Consider the following 12,503-nt stretch of genomic DNA (forward strand, 5'->3'; position numbering starts at 1 on the left):
CTTGTGTAAAAAAAACATGCAAGTACACGTGCAAGCAACTAGTTTTTGATTTAAGAATGATTTTGAAATATCGGAAATAATACTGAGAGGTCTGCAAAAATAAAAGTCTGTTTTCACTTTGAAGCTCCAGTATGTTGCTACAACATGGAAGCATCGCATTACTCATGCTGTGTGTTTCTACACTGGAGTTTCAGTAGTTACACATGAATTTCCCAGAATCTGTCTTAAAATCTTACTATTTTTTTTGTGCAAATACAATCTTCTATTTTTATAAGAAAGTCTTACTTTTACACCAGATGTTTCTGGGATGTGCATCAATTTTTAAGAAACAAAATTATTCTTAGACCTAAAAATGAAATTTTACCTCTGAAACTTGGCATTTTCATTTCCTGTGAGATTCAGAAGAACATTCAAAATTGTTTATTACCACTGCTTGTCTGGTTTTATTCTTAACAAAATAGCCAAACCCAACTCATGTACCTTCAGGCTACCCCTACTTATTTAGGAAAAATATTTATTTTAATGAATGAGAATAGGTCCAAATATTCCTTAGATATATGGAATTATATTTTTCATATCTATTTTTGCACTATTTAGGATCTCTGACTTTCTTAGCTGAAACTTCACTTACTATTTCCAGGAAATTGTCATTAGTATATGATGTCTGTCAGAAATACACAGTACTTAAGTTGAATATATCCTTAAACGTTATTAGTCCTGTAAATCTGAGTACCTCTGTAATGAAACCAACAGCTCCACAGAACAAATAAAATCTAGAATCAAATTCTGCTCCCAGTTACACCAGCCTAAATCTGAAGAGTTTTTGTTAGTTGTTCATAATTCCAATTCAGACTCAAAAATCTACTACAATTTTATTTTAATTAAAGGTCCCGGTATAATAATATAATGTAATAATATAAGGTCCCGGTAGACTGGAAGCTGGCAAATGTTGTGCCGATTTTCAAGAAGGGTCAGAAAGAAGACCCTAGCAATTACAGGCCTGTCAGTCTCACTCACGTCAGTGCCTGGTAAAATCATGGAGAAGATGGTTCTCGAACTTACTGAGGCACACCTGGGGGACAAAGCAGTCATTGGTCCCAGCCAGCATGGGTTTGTGAAGGGTAGGTCCTGCCTAACTAACCTGATTTCCTTTTATGATAAGATCACCCGTATGATGGGCCAAGGGAAACCAGCTGATGTGATTTTTTTGGACTTCAGCAAGGCTTTTGACACGGTTTCCCACAGGATCCTACTGGACAAAATGTCCACCATACAGCTAAATAAAAACATCATACGATGGGTGAGCAATTGGCTAACGGGCAGGGCCCAAAGGGTTATGGTAAATGGGGCTGCATCAGGCTGGCGGGCGGTCACCAGTGGGGTCCCTCAAGGCTCCATTTTAGGGCTGGTACTTTTCAATATTTTTATAAACGATCTGGATGTAGGAATAGAAGGTATTTTGAGCAAGTTTGCTGATGACACCAAACTTGGAGGAGTTGTGGACTCCAATGAGGGTGGAAAGGCCTTGCAGAGGGATCTGGATAGGTTGGAGAGCTGGGCGATCACCAACCGCATGAAGTTCAATAAGAGCAAGTGCCGGGTCCTGCACCTGGGACGGGGAAACCCTGGCTGCACGTACAGACTGGGCGACGAGACGCTGGAGAGCAGCCTAGAAGAGAGGGATCTGGGGGTCGTGGTAGACAGCAAATTGAATATGAGCCAGCAGTGTGCCCTGGCAGCCAGGAGGGCCAACCGTGTCCTGGGGTGCATCAAGCACGGCATCGCTAGTAGGTCAAGGGAGGTGATTGTCCCGCTCTACTCTGCGCTGGTGCGGCCTCATCTCGAGGACTGTGTGCAGTTCTGGGCACCACAGTATAAAAAGGACATGAAACTGTTGGAAAGTGTCCAGAGGAGGGCTACGAAGATGGTGAAAGGCCTGGAGGGGAAGACGTACGAGGAACGGCTGAGGTCACTGGGCCTGTTCAGCCTGGAGAAGAGGAGGCTGAGGGGAGACCTCATCACAGTCTACAACTTCCTTGTAAGGGGGTGTCGAGAGGCAGGAGACCTTTTCTCCATTAACACCAGTGACAGGACCCGCGGGGACGGGGTTAAGCTGAGGCAGGGGAAATTTAGGCTGGACGTCAGGAGGGGGTTCTTCACAGAGAGGGTGGTTGCACACTGGAACAGGCTCCCCAGGGAAGTGGTCACTGCACCGAGCCTGTCTGAATTTAAGAAGAGATTGGACTGTGCACTTAAGCACATGGTCTGAACTTTTGGGTAGACCTGTGCGGTGTCAAGAGTTGGACTTGATGATCCTTAAGGGTCCCTTCCAACTCAGGATATTCTATGATTCTATGATTCTATTTGTATTCGCCAAACGTCAAGCCAATGTTATATTTTGGGTTTGTTGCAAATCAAAAAGCAGCTAGATTTTTGTTTTCCAATTTCAAGTACATTCAATTCCAACGCTGCAATGAAATTTTCACACCAAATATATTTGCATGCATTTTTTTTCCAGAATTAAAGCATTTATGTCTTTAAACATTCTTTGTATGTAACATGTTGTCAGTAAATCTTTTTTCTCTTTGAAAATGGAGGTTTCTGAAAACATGTTTTGGAAAAAATAGAATTCAACCATATTTCATAGAATAGAACCATATTTCAATTGTATTTCATAGAATCATAGAATATTTTGGGTTGGAAGGGACCTTAAAGATCACCCCTTTCCATCCCCCCCTGCCATGGGCAGGGACACCTCCCACCAGACCAGGTTGCCCAAAGCCCCATCCAGCCTGGCCTTCAACACCCCCAGGGATGGGGCATCCACAGCTTCTCTGGGCAGCCTGTGCCAGGGCCTCACCACCCTCTGAGGGAAGAATTTCTTTCTTAATATCTAATCTAAATCTTCTGTTTTAGTTTCGAACTATTACTCCTTGTAATCACTGCACTCCCTGATAAAGAGACCATCTCCTGCTTCCTTGTAGGGCCCCTAGTGATTGTAGTGATTTTCATGTTTGTCAGCAGAAACATGAGAATTGCAGGGGATCAGGAGCAGAATGAGAAATCTATTTTTTTTTCACCTAGTTTTGAAAAGTAAGCTATTGGTTAGACAAGGGTCCATTGAGACTTTTCTCCAGTAGCAGACTAGTGGCAGATTCTTCCAAAAAGAGCATCTGTCCAGTGATTTATCCTCAAACATAACCCCTCAGCACCTTGGAAGTCAATGATTTAGGGCTTCTTTGGGACAGATACTGCCTCTGGACTATTGTATTGTACTTCCTCCAAAAGTTAGAAATTAGAAACTTTGAAACTTTCCCATTTTTTTTCTGGAAGGAAAAGATGGAAGAGAAAAAGAAATACATTAAAAAAAAAAAAAAGTTTAATAAACCTATCAATAAGCCCATCAAATTAATTAAAAAAAAAATGTGTATTCTTTCTCTGTTCTTAAAAAAATGAGCAGATAATTTCAAAGCAATAACCTTATTTTCCCTTTCCCAATATGCAGCTATTTCAGTGATAAATGTGGTGATGCACAAACCCAATACTACTTTATCAAACAGTCTGGATACTAAACAAAATATCTGTTATTGTTGCATATAGACAGGAGCCTAAGCTAGTAGATATCCAATAAAATGAAGCACAAGTGACGGTTGCAACTGCTAATTTTGCCTCTGCGTAAATACACTCCAATACAGAAAGTTGTATATTTTCAAAAGGCTTGCAAAAGTTCATGTAACTGAATTTCCTAGCTTCTTATTCCATTATTTCTGACAGAAACTACACAAAGCTTAGGCATTTGTGCTCCAGTTCTTTAAATAAAATTAATTAAAGAATTAGCATAAATAGTTCCACTGATACAGCTTTTCTCGTGGTTATACTAAGTCACACACATAGGTGTTTGCAGGAATATTTGCTTGTGAGCTGTCTGGAAAGGATTTAATCTTCACACCCGTGGTATTGTTTGTGTAAAACTATTTCAAGTCCTTGATATTAATTTCATGCTAGAGAAAACAGCGTGTGAATAATATTAAAATACACAAAGTCTTGGAGTATTTTAATGAGATAAATTCCGTGCTGCGTTCTGCCCCAGAATGGTGCCTGTACATGAAACCTCATTAAAACTACGGGAATTGGACAGTGTAACTGAAAGCAGAATTTCATACCTATGAACAAATTTAGGGTGGAAACCATTGCTGTTGACAAGCTGATTACATTTCATCATTATGTATGCTGCTATTATTTTTATATTAATTCAACTTATGTAATTAACATTCATCTTGCCTATAATTACCTAATTCTTGTTTGATGCAACAGCGATAGTGTTGCAGAAGAAAGATGCTGTACTATTTGAGCATTACTTTCTAAGTCCATGCATTGTAATGTATCATGCAGCCACTCGTGGTGTATACAGAAATGTATTTGCCCTCTTCCTATGCAAAGTTATTTCATCATTAAACTTCTTCAAGAATGTTAAACTGTTAAATTTTGAACTGCCAAAGGTGTCCGGCGGGAATAGTGGTGTGTTGTTTATTCCTCAGACTGCGTGTATTGAAAGTCAAAAATGTGGTTTAATTTTATAAGTTACTTGAAAAGTTGAAATACTGAAGTATTAATAAATATATGATATTTTTAGATAAAATATATGAATACATTTTGTGAAATATTTGTGCTATTAAATAATGTATGGTTTCCAGTTAGGCCATGTATTTACTTCTAACTGGAATGATAAGATGACTTGTTTAATCTCATGTAGTGTGCTTTATTTTAAGGACCAATTCACTCTAACAAGACACTGTAAGTCTGAAAATAAAATGACACTCATGCATTTATTACACATTCTGTATCATACCATGTATATGTTTAGTCACATAAGGAATCTTTATTCATGTGATCAAACCCATTGGTTTCTATAGGAGAACCTGAATAAGGACTTTTCATGGGAGTGAGACCTGAGGCTAAAAGTTTGGTTTCAATTGCCTAAATATATGAAAATACATTAATTTAGATTTTTTAGTTATTTAGGAGAATAAATATGTATTTTGAGGAATAGCTTGCTATGTATATTTTTTGGTAAAGTTATATAAAGTGTTTACTGATTGTGGGGATGTCCTGCCTAATGTGAAAACAACCTTCACTTCTCTCTATTACTGTTACATAAAAGCAAAATAGTGCTTGATATATAGTGCAGAACTTTACACATATTAGAAATTAGAAACCTCTGTGTATTTAGCAACAAGTTATTTGTTTTCCGTGGATGTGAAGTTATTTCTTCTTAACACTGTTTGAAATACAGTTCCATTCCAGATTCCGTATTTGTCTTTAATTTTATTTTACAATTCTATTAATGGTGGCAACTATGTACAAGTTAATTAGGTCCTCATGTTCTTGAATTATTCAGAGATTAATTATTTTGAAATTCCATTTTGCAAGTCCTTTGCTTATCTAGCTTGCGGTAATGGTTATTGTGAATTGGTGCCACATTTAACGTTTTGTTCTAACATTGTGCATAATATGATGTGCCAACACGAGAAGGGACATTTGCATTTTTACTTAGCATTAATTGGCTATAAAATATTGTGTGTCTATGTATGTAATTAGCTATACATGCTGCCCAACTTGCACTAAGAAAAATTACTGTTTAATATAAGGCAATGAGTTCCCAAGTGGATATAAATTTCACATACGACTATAGCTAGGAAACAGCTTTCCTCTGAATGTGATAAAATCAAAGTTATATATAAATGCATAAAGATTAGATAGATTGAGTTTGAAGTATATTTTCAATGGTAGCAATATGCAGTGGTAGTAGTTACATATGCATAGTTCCTTTCAGATATACGTCTCCTAATGCACACATTTTTGATTTCTTGGATGTTCATCCTGTAGTATTTTCTATAAATGTAATAAGTAAAGTTGCAGTACTGATACTGTATCGTTATATGATACTGCTTGAATTAACTAGATTGCAGTCTTTAAAACAAGTAACACATTGAACTGACTTGAACAACTTGTCATTGTATATTGTTTTTCATGCCTTGCTGGCAGTGTCTTGCAGTGAACATAGTTTGTCTTCCATATATGCAGTCTTTTCCTGGTATTCTGTTTGTAGTCATTTGTCAATTTGTTTGTGCTGTCTCTCTGAACAGGGCTATTATAAATTATTAGTAATGCTTTTACCTATTTTTCCATAGACTCTGTTTTTCACAAAAAATCAATAAAAAGTCAATGTCAGGTATGTGGCTTTTTCTTCTGTGCTTATGCATAATAGACTTCACTTTGCTTTTCTTTATAACACATGTACTCTGATTAACATTTTCCCTGAGATGCAGAACTTCAATGCGAGTTCATAAAAAAAAATAATCAGAAGAGCAGATTCACAGAAATAAACTGGAGAATTGTTTCCCGTATTTCATTGTAATGTACTCTCCGTGTTTTCAGAACCCAAAGTAGATACTGCAGTACTACTACCAGTAAGTATTAATCCACTAGTCATTCAAGAAACATCTGTGGCAAAAGGGAGACTGCTGGGCACAAGTAAGGTGGAGCCATTCTTCCTGTTTGGTTATGCCTTACTGTTTGTGAAAGCTTTACTGCTAAAATGAGAAAAACAGGTGAAGCACTTTGCAGTCCTTCACTTTGAAAGTATATGCCTTTTTTTTTTTTTTTCCAAAAAGGCTTATGCCAACACAAGAGGAAAGAGGAAAAGGATACACACAAGGTGAAACTCTGCTTAACATAAACAGCAACATAAACCATTCTGAATTCAGTTGAGATGCAGAAGTCAGTGAAGAGTGCAGAAGCAGAATTCACATTTACATGTATTTCGTATTAAGTTACATAGCTTTCCCAGATCCCTGGACAAAGACACTCCCTAGAAGCAATGGAATTTAGATATGTTTTAAATTAAAAATATTTTATATTTTTGCTATGCATGTCATAACAATAACTTTTTGGTCCTTGAAATCTGTCTTTTCTTAGATTCTTTAAATCTTTGCCTTGTTTCTGTACATCACAGTGCTTGTTTTACCGTGTTGATAACTATATTAGCAACTGGGAACCCCAGCTTACTTTTGTCCAACTGGTACTGTAGAAAAAAAATAAGTGCTGTCTGCTGTGACTTACTGTGCTTCCTTTTAACAACAAAAATCAGCATGAAAGTCCCTGTCAAATCCCTAGCACACAGTGACCTAAGCACTGCATTGTCATGGTATAAGCAGGTAAATCCAGTTGTTGAAAGTTCTGTTGATTTCACAGGTTTAAGGTTGAGTGCTGCCAATTGATTTTCAGCTTTTTTTTTTTTTTCTCTGATGGTTATCAAACACAGGAGATCAGGAAGTACAGTACCACATTTTCCCATTCCTGTGTGCCCCCTTCTTTTTCCCCATCCTACTGACCAAAACAAGAAATAAGACTGAAAAAGAAGTCAAGTAGTCAGCAGACTGATTTCTGTACTGTAAGGAGCTTAGTGTCGTACTTGATACAGTATAGATGGCTTTGAAAAATGTACACATTCAGTACAGCCAAGCAAAGGTTTGGCTAGGGCAGAAGACCCACACAGCAAACCCACACCTAATTTGTAAAACAGCAAATGAAGAGTAGGAGAAGAACACTCAGCAAAGTCAGCAGGAGATTAATGGCAGACCTAGATACTGAACCTTGATCTTCCAATGCACGGCTGTGCCCTACGTGTTTGACTACACAGTCCTGTAGTTTTATGTAATTCAACATTACCTCAAGAATTAAAATTTACCGAAAGGTGTCTTCACAACAAAAGAATCTGTCTTCAGTTAAAACGGAAATCTCTACATCAAGTCTACTTTTAAAATATATTTGTTAGCATTTGTAGGGCTTAGCAGCTAATATTTGTGAAATAATATTCTCAGAGGTAAGGTAATACAGCCTTCATGTCTTAAATATTATTTGTTCCCGGTGGAAGAGGTAGGTGTGATAAGAAACAATATAAACCAGTTGTTTGGGGCAGAAAACTTAAGTAAATATTTTCACAGTTGACTGCAGCTTTTTGGGGATGGACGTTTGCCAGTTTGCCAAGGGCAGCAGAATCCCTGTAGTCAAACTTGCACAGTGTAGCTGCCACACAAATTTCTAAAAGCTTCATTTATGAAGAAGGTGCACAGTGAGCAAATGAACCGTTGCAGTATGATCTTTGGAACACTCAGGCTGTGTTTGGAACACAATGGGATGTGACCTAAGCTTATAATTTACAGACTATGTTGCCCAATTTAGATGTTCAGATACATTCTCTATACAAGTTTTGAATGACATTTGTCAATCAAAACACAAGCAACAGCTTAAAATTACTTGAGCCACAATAAATGTAAATTTTATGAGCTTAAAATTCATGAGCTTGAAAACTGGTTTAATGTATACAACATCAGCAAGTATCTGGGCATGAAGCAAAAAAAAAGTAAATCAGTTTGTTCAGCACTAACTGCTTGCAAACCTCTAAGCATTATCATTATGATTATTCTCAAATAATAAACAAACCTCTACAAACACAGTGTCTGAAAATATACTCAAACAAGTATTTAAAAAGAACATGGAAGGCAGATAGTAAAATGGATAAAGGAATAAAGATACATGTACATGGATGAATGAAAAACATCAGCCGGTAGCTCCAGGACTGGTTGTCACATTAGGTGAATGCACTATAGTGTACTACAGGTCCTGCCTTTGTATCACCTGTGTTTCTATGAATGCGACTCAGAAGGTTAAGGATGCCAACACCAAAGTGGTCAGAGCATTTTTCAAATTCAGGTACCATTCTGTCACTCAGAAGATCACCCAGTTCCAACCCCCTGCCATGGGCAGGGACACCTCCCACCAGACCAGGTTGCCCAAAGCCCCATCCAGCCTGGCCTTGAACACCTCCAGGGATGGGGCAGCCACAGCTTCTCTGGGCAGCCTGTGCCAGGGCCTCACCACCCTCTGAGTGAAGAATTTCTTCCTAATATCTAATCTAAATCTAACATCTTTTACCTTAAAGCCATAATCCCTTGTTCTGTCACCACACCCCCTGACAAAGAGTCCCTCCCCAGCTTTCCTGTAGGTCCCCATTTAGGTACTGGCAGGCCGCTGTAAGGTCTCCCCGGAGCCTTCTCTTCTCCAGGCTGAACAACCCCAGCACCCTTGGCCTGTATTCATAGGAGGTGCTCCAGCCCTCTGATCATCTTCATGGCCCTCCTCTGTACTCACTCAAACAGGTCCACATCCTTCTTATATTAATTAATAAAAATTCACATTAATTAATATGAAATTCTCCAAAGAAATGCCCAAATCCTACCAAGAGCAGCTGAACTGGGAATCTACCAGAACACCTGTGAGGACACCCAGTACGAGGCCGTTGCCTTTTGCTGTTACTATCTGGGGATACACAGCTCTCCTCCTCCAGGTGTATCAGCCCAGTGTGAAGGACGGGGCAATCCCAGACAGGTTGGAGTTGGTGGGCTCTGCCATGCTCCCATTTGGGAGAGAGCATCTCAGAGCACTAACACATGCCTGTTTCATGGGGTACACACACACACCTGTTTCATGGGGTACGCATATCCCATGGAAGCTATGAGCAAGTTGAAAATATTATGTTTAATATACATTATGTTTATGCTTCTGTCCACTTATGCTTCTGTCCCTTCTTTTATTACTTTCCAGGCATTAGTCACCCATGTTTTGTACCGGTCTATGCAGATAAAAAGAGTCTTTTCCCCCTTTTCTCTACAGTGTGGCTTCCCCAGAGCCACAGTTTATCTACAGAGGTGTCTCATCGTGAAATGTGTCATGACCAAAAACTGGGGATCTGCCAGCCGCTTCCCTCCAGCTGCCCAGCAAGAGTCTCTGCATTGTGTATGGACGGGGAAATGGTTTTCTCGCGGTCTAGAGCAGGCTCAGGAATGGCACTAGCGGTGGGGTAGTAGCACCACTGGTGCCAGCACCGGAGGAGTGGCAGCACCGGCGGGTGCACCACAGGGCACTCAGCAGCCGGGCTGTCCCCACAGCGGGTCCCGCTTCCCGCTGCAGGCTGCCGGAGCCCCGAGGTGCTCCAGCCCCAGCCCCAGCCCGGCGTGGATCGCCCACCGGCCGGGCCCCCACGGGCCTGGGCTCGGGCAGGCGGTGCCGCCCCGCTCCCATGGCAACAGCGCCGATGCCGCGGGCGGGCGGCGGCAGCCGGGCTCCGCGTCCTCCATGTCCTCCCTGGCCGAGCCCCCCGCCTCACGGGCGCTGTCCCGCTCCCCGGCCCGCTCCCCAGCGCTGTCGCCGGCCCTCGGCCCCTCTCGCTGCGGCGGGGAGCGGCGCCAGGGAGCCCCGGACGGCGGAGCCAGCCAGGTGAGCCCCCGGGCGCGCTGCCCTCATGGCGGCCCGGGCTGGGAGCGGGGCTGGGCGCTGCAGGCAGACGGGCTCTGCCCGGCCTTGGGGCGTTCCCTGTTGCATCAGCGTGGCACTCGCAGGTTTTAAGGTTTAAGCACTTTTTAAGGTGAGTCTAACGATGTTAAAAAGCGTGGCTGTTTTCTAGGAGACGCGGTCAGCGGATCTGAATCATGCCATCAGGCTACTTGGAGATTCTGACTCCGTAAGTGAGACCTCGTTATTTTTGTTTCACCAGCTGTAATGGGCTCAAAACAAACAAACACAATTGCAGTTGTATCTATCCCAAATAAAACCAGCTGCCACTGGTGGCTGCAGCTCCAAAGCACAAAGCTGAAGTATTTGTACTAGTCTTTGAACGCTTTTTAAAAAAGATGCCCTCTTTAATAGGAAATGACGTCTATGAATTGAGTTTTGTGGGTGTTTTTGTTTGTTTTGTTAAATATCCCCGTATGTCCTCACATGGGTACTTTTCCAAGACAAGACAAAAGTGTGTGCATTTATAAACTAGATGTGCAATCTTGCTAATCTGGGAGTTTTATGGTGCTGAAACCCACAGCTGAAAAATGGAAATACATACAGACTAATTCAAAGTATGACAGGAATTTATCAAATTGCCCAAGTTAACTGCTAACACTTCTCCAGGGAGATGATTTTAAAGGAAGGATAACTATACAATGTTCAGCATTCAAGAACAAATACGACTTCCTAGCCACACAGGAGAGCAGTATCTCATGGGCTTCCACAGACTGGTGTTTGTCTCCACAAGAAGATTTGGCAGACTAAATTCACTAAGCCATTAGTCACTTTTGATCTAGAAACTTAATAATTTATATTCTTAGGAATTGTTTAAACATACCACCTTCTAGTATTTTGTCCTGCAGAGAAATAGAGAACTAGTTCATGTCTTTTTTCTTTTTTTATTCCTTCTGAATAAGGAACACTCAGAATAAGTTTACAGACTGAAGAAAAATACTCTGCATGATATTGTTTATTGCTCCTCTAGACAGCATAGGGTATCTGATGAAATGCCCTCAGGATTCTGGGCTTGTAGATTCCTGAAACAACTTTCTGGCCTGCCTCAATTTGCAGTGCTCTTGCCCAGTGTGGAGGTGCTTGGGAGAGCTGGAATGAACACAGATACCCTTGGCACACCCTGCCATATCCTTATGTCAGTTGTTTTGCAGACTCTTTCCTAGTGGTTGTAGAGCTTCACTCTAATAACCTCAGATCTACATTTTTACACATTTATGTCATGTGTAACATAGGTTTGATTTTCTTAGCAAGTTCTCATGGAAACCCAAAGAATTTAGTAGAAAGAGCTCACACATTTGAACAAAAGATGCAGTTTTCAAAAGTCTCTTTAGTTACATTTCTAAGTACTGCACTCTTGTGGCTTGATCAAGGGGCTAATCCTCCTGCAAAGCACTTTCAGAATTTCATTTGTGTCTTGTGACTTTTTAATCTGATTTCTACTTTCATTAAAACTTAAAAGGGGACTAATATAATCATTTCATGTTCTAAAGCAAACTGCAATTAAAATCTGCTTTCTGTTTTCGTATTTAAGAGCAATTTGGAAGAAAAACAGTTGAAAGTTCTCAAGAAGGTAGTCAAACGTTTTGAAAATGGGCTTGTATCCTTTTTGACACGGTAGAATTCTAAAGTTGTGGTGTGTTATTGTTATGAATGATAATATTTTGACTTTTCAGCAAACCACTTTTAGGTCTGCTATGCTTCCACATGGAGAGCAGTGATAGTCCACGTGTTCTCATTATTGACCTTCTTATGCACTCATAGCTGAGGTTGGTAGGTTAGCGAGATTCTTGGCTTCCAGATTGATTTGCTACAAAATTAAATAGAGGGATCTCACCTGTACTGTGGTTGGAGGTGTTCAAAACATAATTAGTGTACTTTCAACTCAGAACAGACATGCATAATAATTTTAATTTCTTAAGAAGTAGAAAATGAAATAGCATTGACTTCCAGTGAGTAGATGTTCTAAAGAAAAACAAAGGGTATTTTACCTGAAACATTTTTGTATTTACAGTAAAATTGAAAGAAGTAATGAGAAGTACTAGGGAAAACGTAGGCATGTGGAAAGAGTGATTAATTTCATACATTTCAAT

General features: G+C 40.2%; 1 protein-coding gene across 1 annotated transcript in view; it reads left to right on the forward strand.

The window, feature by feature from the left end:
• Window positions 1-10,197: 10,197 nt before the first annotated feature.
• Window positions 10,198-12,503, forward strand: part of CFAP69 (cilia and flagella associated protein 69) — a 28,748-nt gene continuing 26,442 nt past the window's right edge. The window contains exons 1-3 of the mRNA XM_032182088.1: window positions 10,198-10,338; window positions 10,526-10,582; window positions 11,945-12,010. Of these exons, the coding sequence (XP_032037979.1) occupies window positions 10,198-10,338; window positions 10,526-10,582; window positions 11,945-12,010 (264 nt within the window). The remainder of the gene's footprint in view (window positions 10,339-10,525; window positions 10,583-11,944; window positions 12,011-12,503) is intronic.

The sequence above is a fragment of the Aythya fuligula genome, chromosome 2 (genome assembly GCF_009819795.1).
Source record: "Aythya fuligula isolate bAytFul2 chromosome 2, bAytFul2.pri, whole genome shotgun sequence".
Classification (NCBI taxonomy): Eukaryota; Metazoa; Chordata; class Aves; order Anseriformes; family Anatidae; genus Aythya; species Aythya fuligula.